The sequence below is a fragment of the Lepisosteus platostomus genome, chromosome 26, assembly GCF_059453375.1.
Source record: "Lepisosteus platostomus isolate fLepPlt1 chromosome 26, fLepPlt1.hap1, whole genome shotgun sequence".
Lineage (NCBI taxonomy): Eukaryota > Metazoa > Chordata > Actinopteri > Semionotiformes > Lepisosteidae > Lepisosteus > Lepisosteus platostomus.
In genome coordinates this window covers 15,418,228-15,435,087 of record NC_142636.1, presented here as the reverse complement: position 1 = coordinate 15,435,087, position 16,860 = coordinate 15,418,228, and the positions used below count along the sequence as shown (strand labels likewise).

The 16,860-nt window shown below is 50.6% G+C and overlaps 1 protein-coding gene across 1 annotated transcript; it reads left to right on the top strand.

Annotated features, from left to right (window-relative positions):
• The first annotated feature begins 1,687 nt into the window (after positions 1-1,687).
• Positions 1,688-16,746, top strand: LOC148640394 (uncharacterized). Its single transcript, XM_088621614.1, has 9 exons — positions 1,688-1,769; positions 3,270-3,484; positions 10,222-10,273; positions 10,874-10,906; positions 11,354-11,377; positions 11,776-11,850; positions 11,957-12,025; positions 12,821-12,863; positions 14,131-16,746. Exons 1-9 carry the CDS (start codon positions 1,688-1,690, stop codon positions 14,174-14,176), a joined length of 639 nt encoding a protein of 212 aa, XP_088477740.1. The 3' UTR covers positions 14,177-16,746.
• The last annotated feature ends 114 nt before the right edge of the window (positions 16,747-16,860 follow it).

Genomic DNA, 16,860 nt, shown 5'->3' with positions numbered 1-16,860 from the left:
GGGGAGGAATTAGGGTCAAAGCTCGCCACTTTTCTGCGACACGTCCGTTTCAGGTGCGCATGAAAAATCTTGATGTGTCACGCCGGGGAATGATTAGACTTCTCCTCCGCTATTTCCCATTTCTGTACAGCTTCGCGGCTGCTAAGACGTGCTTCTTTACATTCAAGACCCCATTTGAGGCTTTCAAGACGGCGATGACTTCGACTGCAGGGAAAACATGTTTTCCCTGCTCGTTGGGTGTTGTAGCAAACGCAGGGCCGTTTCTTCATCTGAAAGCTGACACAGCCTGTCTTCGGAAAGAGCAGGTTAAACCCAGCATTGCGCAACCCGCTGATCCGACACACAGGTCTCTCCGAGCGAGGCGCCGCAGGGGCAGCTAGAGAGGGCCTCGCTCCCGTGCGCCCTTCCTTTCCCGTCATTACCCATTCGCTTCGCGCAAAGAGCAACCAGGTTCTCGATTTACGACGTGCAAGCGCGCAGGTGGATCACGCTGCACTGAGCTCTCTGTCTCTCTGTGATCACGGAGACGGGATCTGGCAGCTTGTAGAATCTTCCCTTGAAACGGTTATTTCCCTCAGACAAGACACTGGCCGGTCACAGGACTCAGTCTCTCTTTCTTTACTGCTGTGGATGTTACACTTGTGACCCACAGTCTGTATCCTGGACCACATTCCCCGATCCACCCATTTCCTAACCGCTCTATCCCAATCAGTGTTGCAGGGGAGCCAGAGCCTATCCCAGTAAGCAACGGGCACAAGACAGGGTACACCCTGGACAGGACACCAGTCCATCCCTGGGGCAGACAGAGATACGCGCTCAAACCAGGGCCAGTCTTCTGCACTCCAGGATGGGAATTGAACTCGGGGCCTATAGCTCTGAAAGGATGCAGCACTAACCACTGCATCACTGTGCCTCCATTCTGAGATCATGTGGGAAATGATTAAGGGATCACAGGTACAGGTGCTGGGACCCCTACAGTTTAGTACATATATTCTACCCCCCTGGTCTGACTATTCGACATGAATTTAGGTTTCATTCCCGAAGTCCGGATCAGATAACCCTGCTGTGGTTTCTGTCTGACATGCAGATGCAGCAGAATGTTTTCAGCAGCTTCAGCTGAACTGTGACAAGCCTGACCTGCTGCTTACTGCCTCTCAGCCACCACTGCACACTGACTGACTGACTGCAGCGCTGCTCTTGTCAGTTTGGAAATTAAACCCTTGACTGAAGCTGGTACTTTTTTTTGACCCACTTTGGGCATCTGGAGCTCATGTGAGTAGCGTCTTACAGGGGCAAGCCGGCAGAGCCCGCCGCCCGGTGTCGAGCCCCACAGCTGGTGAGGAGCACACGGCTGTCCGCGTCACTCGCGAACGGTGCTCGGGGGACACGAGGCAGCGCGCGGCAGGCGTGGCGTGGAGAGCAGCTGGGGCCTCGTGTCACAGCCAGCCGGGTTCTCGTGCGGCATCGACCCGAGGCGAGTTTCAGGGAACATCGCGCTTGGACACCGGGTTCGGCCCGTCCTGCGGTCGTGTTCTGCGTCCTGCATGTAGCCCGACAAGCTGACAACCCTTTACTCGTTTACACTGCAATCCTTTGTTTTTTCTTTCACTGCGAACTGAGATGGCTGGGAAAAGTATCCATTGTGATCGGTTCCTCTGTTTTCCCACTGTTCGGAAACGAGGGCGTGATGCCCCCTCCGGGAGCCCGGACGCACGCAGTGCCCGTCGCGGTGCAGAGGGATGTTTTTGTCAAGCTGCCGTCCCCGCAGAGTGGGGCTCAGCGCGTGCAACAGCTGTACGGGCGAGGAGAGAAAGAGGATGTCTTGAATTAATTAAAGGAAGCTTAAGGACGGGGCCAGGTGGGTTCTCAGCAGAACCGAACAATGCAGGTGTAGGAAGAGGAAGCGCACGGGGGTTCTCGCCGGGGTGTGTGTGTGTGTTGAGGGGGAACAGAGCCCCTCATTATGTTTCTCGCGAACTTCCTCTGCGTCAGCGCTGACTGACGTCATCAACACCCACTCGAGTCGCGTACAATGACCGCACACAAGCTGGCGACTGAGGAGCCGTCGCCTGTACCAGGGGGGTCTCAGCCCTGGTCCTCGGGACCCCCGCACTCGCTTGGTTTCGTTCCACCCGAGCGCCCCAATAACAGGTCTAATTTAAACCCTTAAATCGTTTCAATTTCTAGTCGTGTAGAAGGTGGCATTTTAACTGTCGCAGTTCTGACATAAGGTTTTTTTTTTTCGAGCTTTCGAGTAGGAACACAGACCCGCAAAGGTTCTGTTCCAGCGGCTTGTTGGATCAGATAAGGAGTCGTTCAGGACAAGAGCTCAGCTGCCGAGAAACCCAGGTGCGGGTCTGCAGGATCGAGAGTTCCTTTACACAAAGAGTGGCGGGAGTGGGGAACGCGCTCCACAGCCGTGTTTTTGAAGGGGGTATCCTGACTTCTTTCAGTTAACAGTTAACCGTGTCGGTTAACGGAGGAAGAGCACCCCAGCTGCTGCGCTGTTTGGTGGGACTGCGTTGAGCGCTTAAGCTGTTGACGGTTCCGTAGTGACTTTTTCTTAAAAAGAAGCGGATGTCCAAACTTCAGTCGCTCGCCGGAACGAGTTAATTGCCGCAGGAGAACACCGCAATCACGGTTCATTGGCACCAACACGTCCAGGGACAGGAACCCCTTTTCCCCTAAGGCAGCCTTCATAAACCCCTCGAGGGTGTAGTCTTTGTGGCTGACGCGTTTTACACTGTGGGGATCTACAGGTGTAGCTTCAGGAGACACACAGCATCGGAAAGTCCCCGTTTTCATACCGGTGTCTCTACAGGTGTTTTTCGGTGTCACTCTGTCCGAGCCTTGGAATGAACCACAGCATCTAGAAACAGTAACGCGAGTACACTGTGCTCTGAGTTACACTGCGGTGATCTCCTCTTGAGCCTCTTGCTCCACTGCTCGAACAGCCCCGGTCCCCGCTGGACTCTCCTGCCCGAGCTCCTGCAAACCCAGGCGTTCACGATAATGGGGTCTGCAAGCCGTGCTTCTCATTTAAAGATAACCCTTAACACTAAGCCGAGCGAATGCTCTCTCAGTTTCGACTCTCCGTGTCCCAGCGGGTGCTGAGCCCTGCGTGGGTTCTTTTCTCCAGAGTTAAAAATGACTTCTCCTAGGACACACGCGGGGAGTTTTTATCGGTTGTGTTAGAGCTCTGTTCTGTAAACACACACACAGTGTACTGTACGTGCACATTCGCTGAGCGCCTTTTCCTCTTTTCTCAGAAGCCGAGCCCTTGGCTGCAGCAGTCCTGCGTCTGGCCTCCGACCCCGCGCGAGGCGAACGGAAACGACTCGTCAGGCACGCTGCGCTCGCGAACTTCCTGTTAAATAACCCTCAGCGACGCGGCTGCTCGCACCACCAGTCGGCCGCGGAGACGCCGAGTGCGGAGCATCAACCATCGCCCTCCCCCCCCCGCCCCTTCGTCAGCTGTCGCGAGGTAAGCACCCGCCTGTTCACACCGCGCTCCTCGGACCCTGGCTGCGGCGCCGCAGCGACGGCTGACGCGCTCTCGGGGGTCGCGGCTTGAGGGAGGAGGTCTCCCCCGCTGTTGGACAGCGGTCCGGTCCGGTCCGGTCCGACGGCACGGGAGTCAGCTGGGTTAGAGCTTTAATTGGCTTTGATTCATTTTAATTGCTGGCTGAGACCCGTGTGGGGGCTTTCTGAGCTTCTGAGCTCAGTCTTCGGATACAAAGCAGACCGGTCCTCCTCCAAAGGACCCTGTCCCAGGCGTTCTGTCCTCAGACAGGTGGTCCCTACTGCCTCCTGCAGAGCTCGGGAGAGAGGCGCACGGAGCCGAGCTCAAGCCCAGCGCGTCCAGGCAGGAGTGACCCCTGACCTGGGAGGGGTGACTGTGGCAGAGGGACAGGAGTAATTAAATGGTGAAGCCCCGTTCTTCATAGCCAACTAGGCTTCAGGCGGGTTGAACTGATTAACGGCTGGGCAGGATGGGATACCCGGGGAGGGGATTGAGACTCTTCTCTTCGGCAGGGGACTGTGGGAGTCTGGGAGGCAGTGTGGGAGGCGCCAGCTGGGAGGTTTTTACAGAGTGATATTTCTCTCGTGACACCTGATCTAGTGTCTCAGGTTAAGATGCAGTAACTTTGAGCTCCTTATCTGTGGTTCGTTATTCTCAGGATAGAGATCTATATTTATATATTTTAAGTCTGTGTGTGGTGTGTGCAGGCAAAGAGTGACTCATATCCTGTTTTGTCCCGTAACATCTGTAAAGAGCCTGGAGTGGTGACCTAATTACTGAGGAATTCTTGGGTCAGATTTTCACAGAGGTCACCAATATATCTGTATCATAAATCTGATAAAGAGTTTATCACAACAGAGCAATACAAGATAAATGTATCAACCACTTCATCCAGTTCAGGGTTGCGGGGCAGACACGCACCAGGGCCAGTTTCCCAGAAGCCCTTTAAGGGACCTGTATGTCTTTGGACTGTGGGAGGAAACCCATGTGAAGGGGGAGAACATGCAAACTCCACACAGACAGCACCCCAGGTCTGCAACTGAGCCCAGGGCCCCGGCGTGGGGAGGCAGCCATGCTGACCCCTGTGCCAAAGTGCCACCCTTCATCAAACAGCCCTGCATGGACTGAGTTACAACAGTCAGTTTCTAGCAACGTTGTGGGATGTGGAAGAGTTGTTATGCCTTTGCAAGTGGGCTAAAAATAGGTCTCAAGTGAATCAGCTTTTCCTGCAAAGTTTTTTTTGGGGGCCTGCCCAAGTTTAACACATTCACACCCAAGAGGCAGCAAGGCTGTCTCTCAAGAGAGGCTCCTCGATTGCTCACTGGGGCTCACTGGTCAGGACTGGTGGGAAGGACTCGGGTCCCAGGAAGTGATCCGCTCCTTTGTCTGTGTGGTGACTCAGGTGCTGGCTTGAGAGATGAGGGTGCGAGGAGCAGTTCAGCACATCAGACGGGAATGAGCCCCCTCAGCCGTGACGCGAGGAGAGGAAAATAGCAAAGCGAGCAGCTGGGGCGATGGGTGCCTGAAGGCTCCCACGACCTCACGAAAGTTTAAATTTGCATTTTCACTTTTGTGACTCACTCTACATGAATTCATCTGCTTTGCAGTATTTTCCTGCAGTTTTCATCATTCTTTATCGTGTGCCTCTGCTGCATCTCATGCATTACTGGGCTTTACTGCTCTGTACTGTGCTTTTACCCTGATTTCACTGGGCTTTACTATGCAGTACTGTGCTGATACCCTGATCTCACTGGGCTTTACTGCACTGTGCTGCGATTTTGTTGTACAGTGTTCTGATTCACCATGATGAATCTGTCCTTTACAGCCCTCTGCTTTGATTTTACTCTGGTAAGAGTCCTCAAGGTGTGCTCTTTCTGTGCACGCCTGCTTCGGCCAGGCTGTCTAACCCCTTGGCTTCCTGACGTGCAGCTTCTCACCAACCGAGAGCGCGAACTGAAACAAACAGAGAAGTGGTTTTGCCTTTGTCTGCCTGCTCTGCCGTGCTGCTGCTAGACAGGAACTGGAACCGAGAAGCCCACTTCTGGTGACAGAGGTCTGAGCTCGCTCCAGCGCATGCGCAGGGCCGGCACCCGGGCACCCGGGCAGCCCCGACCCCAGCCCTGTCCAGGCCAGTCTCTTCAACAGTCTCTTCCCGGGGGCTGGCTGCTGACGTCCAGGTCACTTATCGCCGTGAGCAGGTGTCGGGGCTGCTGCGGGCCCCTGGCCAAGTCAAGCAGTTCGGTTGTTCTGCGGTTTGATAAGGTCTGAGCTCCGTTAATCGGTCACCTATTAAACGGCTCAGGCAGCTGGGCGGTGGGGGAGACCTGGAGTTTATCAACAGAGACAGACTTGGAACGGAGTCTGTTTGCTCAGCTTCCAGGACTGAGGGCACCCACTGCAGCAGGAGGAGGGGTTCCCCTGGGTTGGGAATTTCATTCAGCTGTCCTTTATCTTTCCAGTGAAGAGCAGTAAGTGCAGATCAGGCTAAGCTGGCCTTTCAGAAGCAAAGTAAGAGGAAAGAGAGATGCAAGGGAGTCTTTCAGCAGAGGCTGTCGCGGTTTTTAATGGGCGGGTATCTTCGCAGGTCAGACTTGAACCTGCTTCCTGCTGGATGGGCTTCAGAGTTTCTTGGGGGAGGAGCTGTGTTGTGGAATACTGCAGATCTGTTTGGAGATGTATTTGAGTAGATGGGTCTCTGGTGCTGGTTCGTAACTTTGGGCCTGTAACTTATGTATGGTTGAATACAGATGCTTGTTTTAAAATCTGTCACCTTTCTATCTCTGTCTTTGAATGTCTGTCTGTATGTGTGCCTTTATGTTGGCCTGTCTGTGTGTCTGTGAGTCAGCCTGTTTGTATTTTGTGTTTGTCTGTCTATGTCTCTGTCTGCCCAGATGAATACTAAAGAGCCAGTGAGCTCTGACTAGTTCTTCTTCTCACATGTATAAACACTGATCTTATCAAGCTCGTGACAAGTGAGAGTCAGCAGTTCGGGCAGAAATGGGGGTGTGTGTGGCTTGTGTGTGTGTGCGTGTGTGGCAGGCTTCTTCACGGGACATGATGTTTATTGCAAGAGCTGAGCTGCAAGGAACAACCAGTTAGATCACATTACGTCTTGTTTAGTCCCGTCAGCACAAATAAAACCCCAGGAGCTTCGTTCGCGACGGCGAGAGAAAGGAGGAAGCTGAGGTCAGCTTGGAGCTCTCTGTTTCAGGACTGTAGGAGGCTCAGACACGAGAGCGGACCCTCCGGTTCGGCCCAAATGGCTCGAGGGGTAGGTGTTAACGGAGTGCGCAGAGATCTACTCAGATCTGCTCTCCTGCAGACTGGATTGCCGCCTGTGCACAGCGGCTGTGTGTGGAGGGTGCAGCATAATAGAGCCTCTGACCAAGGGAGTTTGGAATATGCTCTCGAAATAAACACGCGAACCAAGCCGAGACACGGATCTCCCCCTCCGGAGCGGCCTGACCCTGCTGCCCTGCGCTCCGACCCCCCCCACCCCCGGCCTCCTCCCAGCCACGGTTGTGGCCGGAGATCCCAGCCCAGGCTTTGTTTCCAGCGCCGGGGAAATACTTCCGAATTCTCGTACTCGAGGAGTCGCCCTCCAGCCCGGCCCCCCTTCCTTCCAGGGGAATTAAAAACGCTCCAGCGTCATCGCTGCGAGCCGTCCAGTCGCGGGGTGGAAGGAAGCTGGAATACAATCCGGACGAGCTGCGCCGCGGCGGGGTCTGGGTGGACATCTGCGTCAGTGGGTTTGGTTCTGGCGAGGAGGGGGGGCACTTGAGAGCCCACTGGCCTCTCCACTCCTGTGCTAAGCGGAGGAGGAAATGGCTTGGATTCCAGGGTATAAAAATATCACAGGAGCTGTTTTTTTCCCATTTCTTTTACTGATTATTACAGAAAACATTGTGTGAGAAAGAAAACATCTGCTAAACAGCTGTCAGCCGGCAGTTTTTTTTAGTTTTATAAGCTGCTACTGCAGGGTCCTTGATTTACTGCCAGCTGTGTCAGGCGGTGTGGCGTGTGCACTCACAGGGGCGGCCCATCAGGCCTCTTCTGCAGAACGAAGGGGACTAGAAACAGGAAGCACTTCTTTATGCAATGGGTGGTGGGAGTGTGGAACAAGCGGGGTGGACTGGAACAATGGGGTACAGTACCTCACTCAAGGTACAAGAGCAGTGTCTGCAGCTGGCGCTTGACCCCCCAACCCAGGCATGAGTCCAGAGACTTACCCACTGAGCTACACTGCCCCCTGCAGGCCTGCGCCTGCGCCACCGTAACTGTTACGAGACTAGTTCTGAATGCAGTCGTTAATGGATGCTCCTGTAGCCTCACGTTAGATGTGTGTTTGAGGCAGATGTCTAGACATCTGACCTTCTTTATTGTCACAACTTGTCTATGTTGGTAGCATTCTTTCAGTCTTTCAGAGTTTGGGTATGACATACTGTCCATTATGTGTTAGTATGGAATCGGTAAACATCTTTTGTTGGACCCTATGATAAAGTGTCACAACTAAATGTACAATGATGTATATTTTTTTCTAAAATTAACCTCCTTCCCCCACCCCATCAGCCATCGAACCATGCTTCGTGTGTTTTCAGAGAAGGGCAGTAAAGTTCCACTTCACTGGACAGTCCCAGTCCGACGTGTCAGATTTTAATGATCTTATCTTTTCGGGACATTGGGCGTTTTTTTGCTGAGCTCTGCGGAAACAGGGCATCGTATATCATCTCCGAAAAGAATCCTGAAGCTCCGGTTTAGATTTCTGACATGCAGACAGGATGAAATTGGGAGAAACTGGAGGTGAACAGCTCTGTCAGCGCAGCCAGAAGAAGATAACAACAGTTTTGCCACGTCCTGCTTCATTACACTTCAGGACACTTCATAATTCAGCTCTTCTGTTAAGAACATGAAAAACGTCCCACACGGAGGCCATTCTTCCCTTGTAGCTTGTTTGGCAGGTTGTGGGGAAAAAAGATCCCCAGATCTCATCCAGCCTGGATACTTGAGGCCAGCTTCAACAACATGGATGGGCAGCTTGTTCCAGACTCCTGGAATTCTTCTTGTATAGAAACGCCTGCAGTATCTCCAGTGCTCGGCTTTAAATGCACTTCCATGTAGATTCAGTCATCTTTCTCCACTGCAAAGAGGGCAGCTGGTCCAGTAGTAAACGTACAGGGTATGTTGTACTAAGAGCCCAGCTGGCCAGCAGGTTCCCAATTGGAGTGCCTCAGACTCGCTGCTGATTCACTGAGTTTCCAGAGCAAGCTACTAAACTTGATTGTGCTCCATCCTTCAGACCAGACATCGGACTGAGTCAGCGGATCTGCCTCAGCAGGTGTCTGTGTTGTAGTTCAGCCAGTCTCTAGGCTTCTCTGTGGAACAAAACTGCTGGCAAATCGCAGTTCCACCTCTCCTCAGCACTCCACTTCCTCTCGCCTTTCCTGTGTGCGTGTCAGCTCTCTGCTTGTAAAGTAACGCATGTGATTCACTAAGGAGGTTTAAAACCAAAGTGTCGCAGTTATCAGCTACTGTGCTGGAGGCTTTTCGGAGGTTGAGCTGACAGCCTAGTTATCAGGAGGTTCTTTGTTCCAACCTTGAGCTATGCCGCTAACTCTCACAGTCACCATGAGAGTTAGTGATCATCTTGTTGTTACTGATGCCGCAGTCTTCTTAAATTAGTCAATCATTTATTTACTATGATACCTTTTTTAAAGACTTTATCACACAGTGCTTCACAGAATTATGCAGCAACTGACAATACTTTACAAAACTAGTGGACTGTGTGGGCACTGAGGAGAGGAAAACACCCCAGTGGAAGAAACCTCTGGGGTCCCAGGCTCAAAGGCTGCTCCCCACGAGGTAATGAGTTTGTGGTGCATTAATTACAATAATATATATACAATATCTGCAACTTCAAGGGTTGGCTTCCTGCTGTCCTTGGTTTTCCTGGTGAGGTAGCTGAAGTTTCCTGGTTCTGCCATCTTGGGATGGCAATGGGATCCAGGCAGTGATAACATGGAAAGTTTGTTTCAGTAACTTAGTATCAAATCATGATTTTATGTGAATAAAATCCACACTAAATGAATAGCCTTGATTTGAAGCGTGAGACCATAGGGGCACTTTCTTATGTTGCTTTGGATTTGAGTATCTGTTCGACACTGCCTCCTAGTCTTGGTCGTAAGTGTGTGTCCTTAGTATCCTGCTTTCCTAGTAGCACTAGAATTGTTTGGGTTCCCTTGGCCACATGATTCCAGGGCACTGCATATGGACATTGAATTGTCCACTCTGGTCCAAGCCAATGTGGCTTTTTCTGCAGCCTATCAGCGTGCCTCTCAAAGCAGCAAGTATTCCTGTTCCCCTTTGCAACTCTACAACTCCTTTTTGCTTCTGAAATGACACGTCCATAACTGGGCTCTTGAGCTGCTCTGCTGCATTCAGGGTGCAGGCTCACCTGCTCTGTGATCCAGACGCTCGCCGATCTGTACTGCGCCTTGGTGATGCATCAGACTACAGAGCTCTCTCACGTGGCTCCACGGTGATCTCTTGGCTTGCAGGCCTGTCAGTGATGTCACAGAGGGAGGTGCCTGTCCTCCAATTGGCAGAATGCTCCCGCAGAATGCTGTGGGTGGGGCAGGTCAGAGGAAGGTAAACAACATTAAAATGCCAACGCTGGTTAACAAGGTTTCTCTTATTCCCAGTGTTCCAAGATGTTCCGATTGCTGGTGCTGTGTCTGATTCTGGGAGCAGTGGGTGAGTATTCGACTGCAGGCAATTTTCTGTACTTTCTAGACCAGAGGTGGGAATCTCTAGTTCTCAAGGGCAGGATTTCGGCAGGTTTTGTAATTATTAGGCTGACGTTTTAATCCAAATCAACTTACATTTGCACCCATTTGTACAGCTGGGTATTTTACTGGAGCAGTTCAGCTGAAGCACTTCGCTCGGGGGTACAGCAACAGTGTTGCACCTGAGATTTGGAGCCCTGATCCCTGACCCCTGCTCCATATTGCTACCCTGTGTACGTTTCTTTTCACTTTTAAATAATAACCACAAAAAGCAATGGGTGATTTGACTTTACAGTCCAATAACGTAGGCCAGTAGGCTGTTTGTACTTGGTGTTCCGTAAGAGCATGGGAGGGGAGGCCATTCCTGCCTCCTGCCCTCAGTGTTAAAGGCACTGCGCCGTAGTCCGCCCTTAGCCGCTCTGGTTCGTGGTGTTGCCCCCCGATGCACAAGCCACCGCCGACGTGACACGGGGGACTCGCGCAGGAGGGGGAGGGATTGGATTTGTTCCGAGATTCTTCTTTACTGAGCGTACAGTGTCCAACACTTCTTCTTTCCCTTTTGGTGCAGCATCCGGGGAGGAGTCTTCTGGGGATTTTCCAGGTATGTACAGGGCTTCAGCTTCCGTAGGCCACCGACTTCCAAGATGCCCAGATATATGACAAAATAAATTCCAAATAAATCCTTTGGTGCAGCTGATCTGGGTCCAGATAGACATCTGATTCGCTCTGGTCTCTCCAGCTTTCCTGTGATTTTTCCCTCCACCTTGCGTACTGGACTAGGGGTATGATTAGAAACTGCAGTATAATGAAAGGCTGGTTATCAGTGACCAAGGTGGTGTTACTGTAACTAATATGATGCATATAAATATATTCCACTAGAGAAAGCAAAAAAAGATGTTTATTCATGAGATTTTTTGGGTGTGTGAGAATGTCATCCTGACACTTCAAATCTGCATTCAAATTTCCAAAACCTTGATGTTTGTGCTTCATATTTCCTTCTCTTTCTGCCCCTGCTGTCCTGCTGCCTGTCGGTGTATCCCTTCTGAAGATGATGAAGACCTGGTTGCTGTTGGTACGTCTGCAGCTATTTTATAAGCCTGTGTTCTGCTGTGGGCACAGCTGGCGACATCATAGTGTGGTGGCAAGAAGGGCACCCACAATCAGATCACCCGCTTGAGTGCTCCCACACGACGCTCACGTCGTACAGACATTATACACACACCACGCCCACATCACGTCCACACTGGGCCCACTTCATTATCACACCACACCCACATTGTGCCAGTGCCACACCCACATCATGTCACGCCAAGATAAATCCAATGCCACATCATACTGACAGCATGACCTGAGTTTCTCAGAATGTGCTTGGCAAGCAAAGAGCAGGACTTGGAAGGCTGACCTCTCAGAAGGACGACAGGAGACCTTATTCCAGTTTTCCCAGTATTAATCAATTTTCTTTGTGTGCAGCGAGCAGTGGGGGGCAGGAAAGATTGAACACTGAGATGGACAAGACAATAGGACATAATCCAGAGGAAAAGGAAGGTGAGAGAAAAATGTGCATCCTCTCTTATTAATTCACTGCACATTTACAGTGCAGCAGTGAGGAACCTCACCTCTGTCTCTCTTGTTCTCTCTTCCTTTCACACAGGGGGACACACCACCATAATCATCATCGCCGTGGTCGCCGTGGCAGCTGTGGCCGCGCTGCTCATCGTAGGTACGTCAGTCAGATCCTCTTCCTCCTGACGCATCTGACCAGCCCCTCCCCTCCCCGCCCTTCATCCCCTTCAGAATGGTTCACTAGACACACAGCAAACCAGGGTATCACAAACTCAGTCCTGCTGCAAAAAACTTCAAATGAAATTAAGCTGTTTTAGACACATTATGACTGCTTGGATGAAAGATGTTAAAACACAAAATATGATCAAATGTATCATTGCAGGAACACTGCAATGACACAGTGTTCCTGCAATGACCCAACCCCGCTGTAGTGTGGCCAACACACATGGCTTCCTGTGCTTTGTATAGTTATCACACTAGCTCAGCTAAAGACAGATCCCCTTTAGTAAGAGGAACTCATGCTTTCAAGGTAAATTTAGTGGTTTTGCCTTCGTTACTTCCTGCCTCTCTGCGATACTGCGAGTCTGGACAAGGTGAGCTACTGTTTCCTTGTTTGTTCGTTGTCTGTGACCGAGGCTTCTTCCTGTCGAGAGGAGAAAAGGCTGAGATTGAGCATTGGTTCTGGAAAGTCAACAGAAGCTTCAAAATCAGCCTTAATGTCTCCAACGTCCCAGTAGCTGAAAACCTGGAAAATGTTCCAAGTTTACATAAATGCTGAAATCTGCCCTAGGGGATCGATTAGGTAAGAGAAGAATAACTGGCAGGTGTGCAGTAAGTGCAGGGGGAGGGGTACAGGATACATCCCAGGACAGGAGTGATGTTCCCTGTGAGAACCACACGCCAGCACTGTGGTGGAGTAACAAACTCACACCGATTTCTGTTCTCGTTTCAGTTGTGATCCTGGCGAGACGTCGCATGCTCAAACAGCAGCAGGGGTAAGGAGGGTCCCCGACTGTCCTACTGGCCGTCGTGCACAGTCCGGGGGGGGGGGGGGGGAATTAGGATAAACAAATCATCCCCGAGAGGAGCCATACCGGCCAGACCCGTCGGGTAACTAACAGCTTCTCGGAGCTGCTGGCAGCCCGCGGCAGCGGCAGTCACCCAGACAACGCCTCTCACTCAGCACGGGGATCACTCTACCGCCCCCCCGAGGGGGAGAGCTGCCCGATCTTGCAGAAGGCAGCGGCAGTCTGGTCGTTGCTGTGAGTCATTTGCCCCGAGGAGCGGCCCGACCCAGGACAAGACGCCACACGCGCTGCTACACCTGTTGAGCGGGGCGTGGATCTCGGGGCCCCCTCCGCGCGGAGCTGTGCGCCGCTCGCCCGGAGAAAATGAACCCTGTGCCCCGGAGCTCGTTTGCTTCGTCCTGACAGCGTGCCCGGGAATCCGCCACCGCAGCTTCAGGCACGCTTCCTCGTCGGAGGAGCTGTCAGCGGGCCAGTGGGAATTTTTCTACACTGTCGTGGCTCTTAGGTTTTATTTTTGTCTCGAGCTGATAAGTCCCATTGTTTGTCTCGCGGCCTCCACGTGCCGGCACGCCTGCCTGACGAGCCGCAGGTGAACGAGGTCACGCGAGAGAGAGAGAACAACCTTCCCCGACTCAAGGATGACCCATCAACCCATCCATCCATCTTCTAAAGTGTTTTACCCAGGATATAGCCTGGACAAGACAGCAGTCCATTACAGGACACACAGTCACACCAGGGCCAGTGTTAGGGTTAGGGCTAGTATCTGGACTGTAGGAGGAAACCCACACGAACCCAGGGAGAATGCGCAGACTCCACACTGACCGCACCCCAGGTCCAGGATTCAACCCTGATGCCCAGCACTTGGAAACAGCGATGCTGACCACTGCACCTCCGATCACACAATCCGTTTTCCTCTGTTTCCGGAGGGAGGGAGACTGTCCAAGATAGACGTGGAGGCCGTGACGAACTCAGAATCAAGTGTCTTGAAAGATGGGAGCTTTTCTTCCAAGGGGGGGTGCTGCAGTTCCAGGGGTAGCCAGCGCAGGTTGTGTCTTGAGAATCCTCAGATGTACTGAGCCAGACACGCACAGCAGAACTGATGTCAAGCTGTGCAGCAGCAGCCTTATCCACTTTGGCACGAAGCACATCACCTCTCAACGCACAAATACCTCAATACGCAGCCCGTTTTAGAGAGGACTTTCTGGCCTGTTCTGATGCATGTTTCTCTCTCTAGGGTCTACACCGTGCCAGCAGAGCAGGGCCAGAAACCTAGCGTCTGAGGGGATTGAGGTTCAGCGCTTCCTGGGGCAGGTGCTGGTCTCCAGGACAGGGCTCCTCTACAGAACAGTAACTCCAGGACTTTCCCATTCCTGTTTCTCTATTTCCACAGCTCCTGGCTTAGCAGCAACATTTCACAAACGCCACTTACCAAGTGTGTTATGGACATTCACACAGATTGTAGCCCCACAAAGAGGAAACTGATGAACGTTTCCAAAAGTCTTCAGACGCGAGGAGCTGAGATTTTAGTTCCCGAGAATGAACATACCTTATTTCTGGCCAAGACCGTCTCGCCACCTGCTGCACTGATCTAACATGGCGCCGGCGTCCAGTCCAGCTCGGCTGGAGCTTCTCTTTCCCGGCGTCCTCTCGTTCGCGTGCCGGCGGGAGAAAATCCGGCACGCGCCTGTCTCCACGGCAATTTAGGCAGGTCCGGCGTTGCCCTGTCCGAATCTTGATTTTTTTCATTTCTGGGTCAACTGCTACAAAAACAACCGGGGGGTTTAAAACAGTTTCCTATCGTTATGGTTTTTTTATTATTTTTTAAAGCCGGGAATGGTTAAAGACTTCACCAGGTTACTATGATCATGTGTCAATATGTTTCGGCATATGAGGGGGTGTTTTAATCCGGATTTGCTCTCGCCCAGGTAGCTTTCCATCCACACTCACAGAAGTCCCAACAACCAGGCAGATCGATACCCGAGGCTCGTAAGAAGCTGCAACGATTTTAATTTAGCAGGCAAAGCTAAAAAAAAGCGCTGACGATTAGAGCTGGTCTTTTAAAAAGCGTCAGTCGACGACTATCATGAATGTATCGCTTTAAGAAAATATAAGCCGTTAGCCCTCGCATAAATGGCACGTTCAATTTCGCACCGCGAAATCACGGTAAAAACATAAAATAGAGCGGAATGTTTCAAATACAAAGCACACGAAAGGGAAACATCGGACCACCAGACCCGCCTCTCTCAATCGCTAGTCGCTGCCATAGCCATAAGTAACAGCGCCAATTAAAATTTATTATTCTCACGGACCGCATTTGGCCAAATTGGTTTCCAAACGAAGAGGAGGAGAAGGAATTACTGGTGCACAAAATGGTTGAGAAACTCCTCCAGGGAACACGGGTCTTGGCTGTTTTTAGAGGTGTCTCGGGCCTACACTTCAGTCGTAAAGGGGGCACCTTGTATATAGCCTAATAGTGCAATACTTCAGAGTTGTTTGTCTTAATTTGACTGCTGCGCTGAAAAGGAAAAAAAAACACGATGAAATAAGCATTAATTATGCTTTCCCGTGGTGTTGAGGGTGACATCCTTGTTTTTAATCTATACAGGAACTTTTTTCATGTAGTGGGGGGGTTCTTAGTTTAATCTGGATTTAACAAAATGGCGATGGGACAACTCTGGGAAAATTCACACAGCCGTGTTTAGAAGCACTTAATGAGACGGAAACAGGGTCGCGTATTTAAAAAAAAAACGTGGGAATCCACAGTTTAGTTTCTCTTCCGAGAGCAGACGCAATCATTTCAATGGCTGGAGGGTTTGAAGCGAAAAGTAAAAAAAAAAACAATTTCAGAGAGCCCCTTTCCGCTTCTTGGTGTCGGAACAGCCGACACAGTTCGCTGCCTGCTCCAGAAATAGACGCCTCTGTGAAAGCAGAGGTGTGAGGGGAGCCGCTCTACGTTCAGGGTGTTTCGTGTTTCGCTGTGTGAAACCAGCGGATATTCACGTCTCGGGTGCTTTAGCCTGGTTTCGCCACAGCTCGACCTGGTTTCGCAGTTACCCGCGGATAACTCAGGAGGAGGAGAGCGAGCATCCTCAAGACCGTTAACTTCCTCGCCTCATTGCTCGTTTTGAAATGACGAGGATTGGGTCGGGCCCCTTTCGCAAATCCATTCCAGCCGTTCTTATTAAAAACCCAAGTCGTGTTTCAGTAGCAGCATTGTAGCATAACGCCCTTTGCAAATCGAGGAATCACACTGTGCCTGTTTTTTAATCCTTTACATGCTTTATACTTGCGCAATGCACTTGTATTTTGTGATTGTTTTCTAAGAGCTTTATGGAAGTATATTAATTGTGGTGCCTTTATGTGTATCAAAGAACACTTGGCCTATTGGTATTTTAAAGCACGCTGGTCTTAATTTTGTATTTTAGAAATAAAGAACTAAAAACGTTTTACTAAAAACTTTATGGGGAATTGCCTATAACATTGTCTTTGAAATATAACTTTTTTTTAATTAGAAATGTATAAACCGGTTCAGGGATAATCGTCTGGGCATGAGTTTTTAATAGGCTTTTTATGTAAAATTTGATTTACGATGTTTTTAAAAGGGAGATACTTTTTTGTCTATTTTGAGACGCACGTTTTTGTAACTCATCTAATGTGGTGTTAAACAGCTCCGCCTAGTGGTGACGTGTAATCAGCACTACTAGAATTGCAGAGCGTCAATAGATTAAACGCTTAGAATAAAACCACTTCGGATTTGAGTCGTTTTAATTTGTAATTAAAATATATTATTACGGTGTAAGATAAGGGTACATATCCTGTCTATAAATAAATAAAACTATCTTTAAAATTGTTTGATTCTCATTGATGGTATACTACTTCTATTTTACTGATTCAGAGGTAACTATAAAAAACAAAGTCAGCAATGTAAAATGACAAAGGAACAAGTAGAGGTTTATTCCAGGCT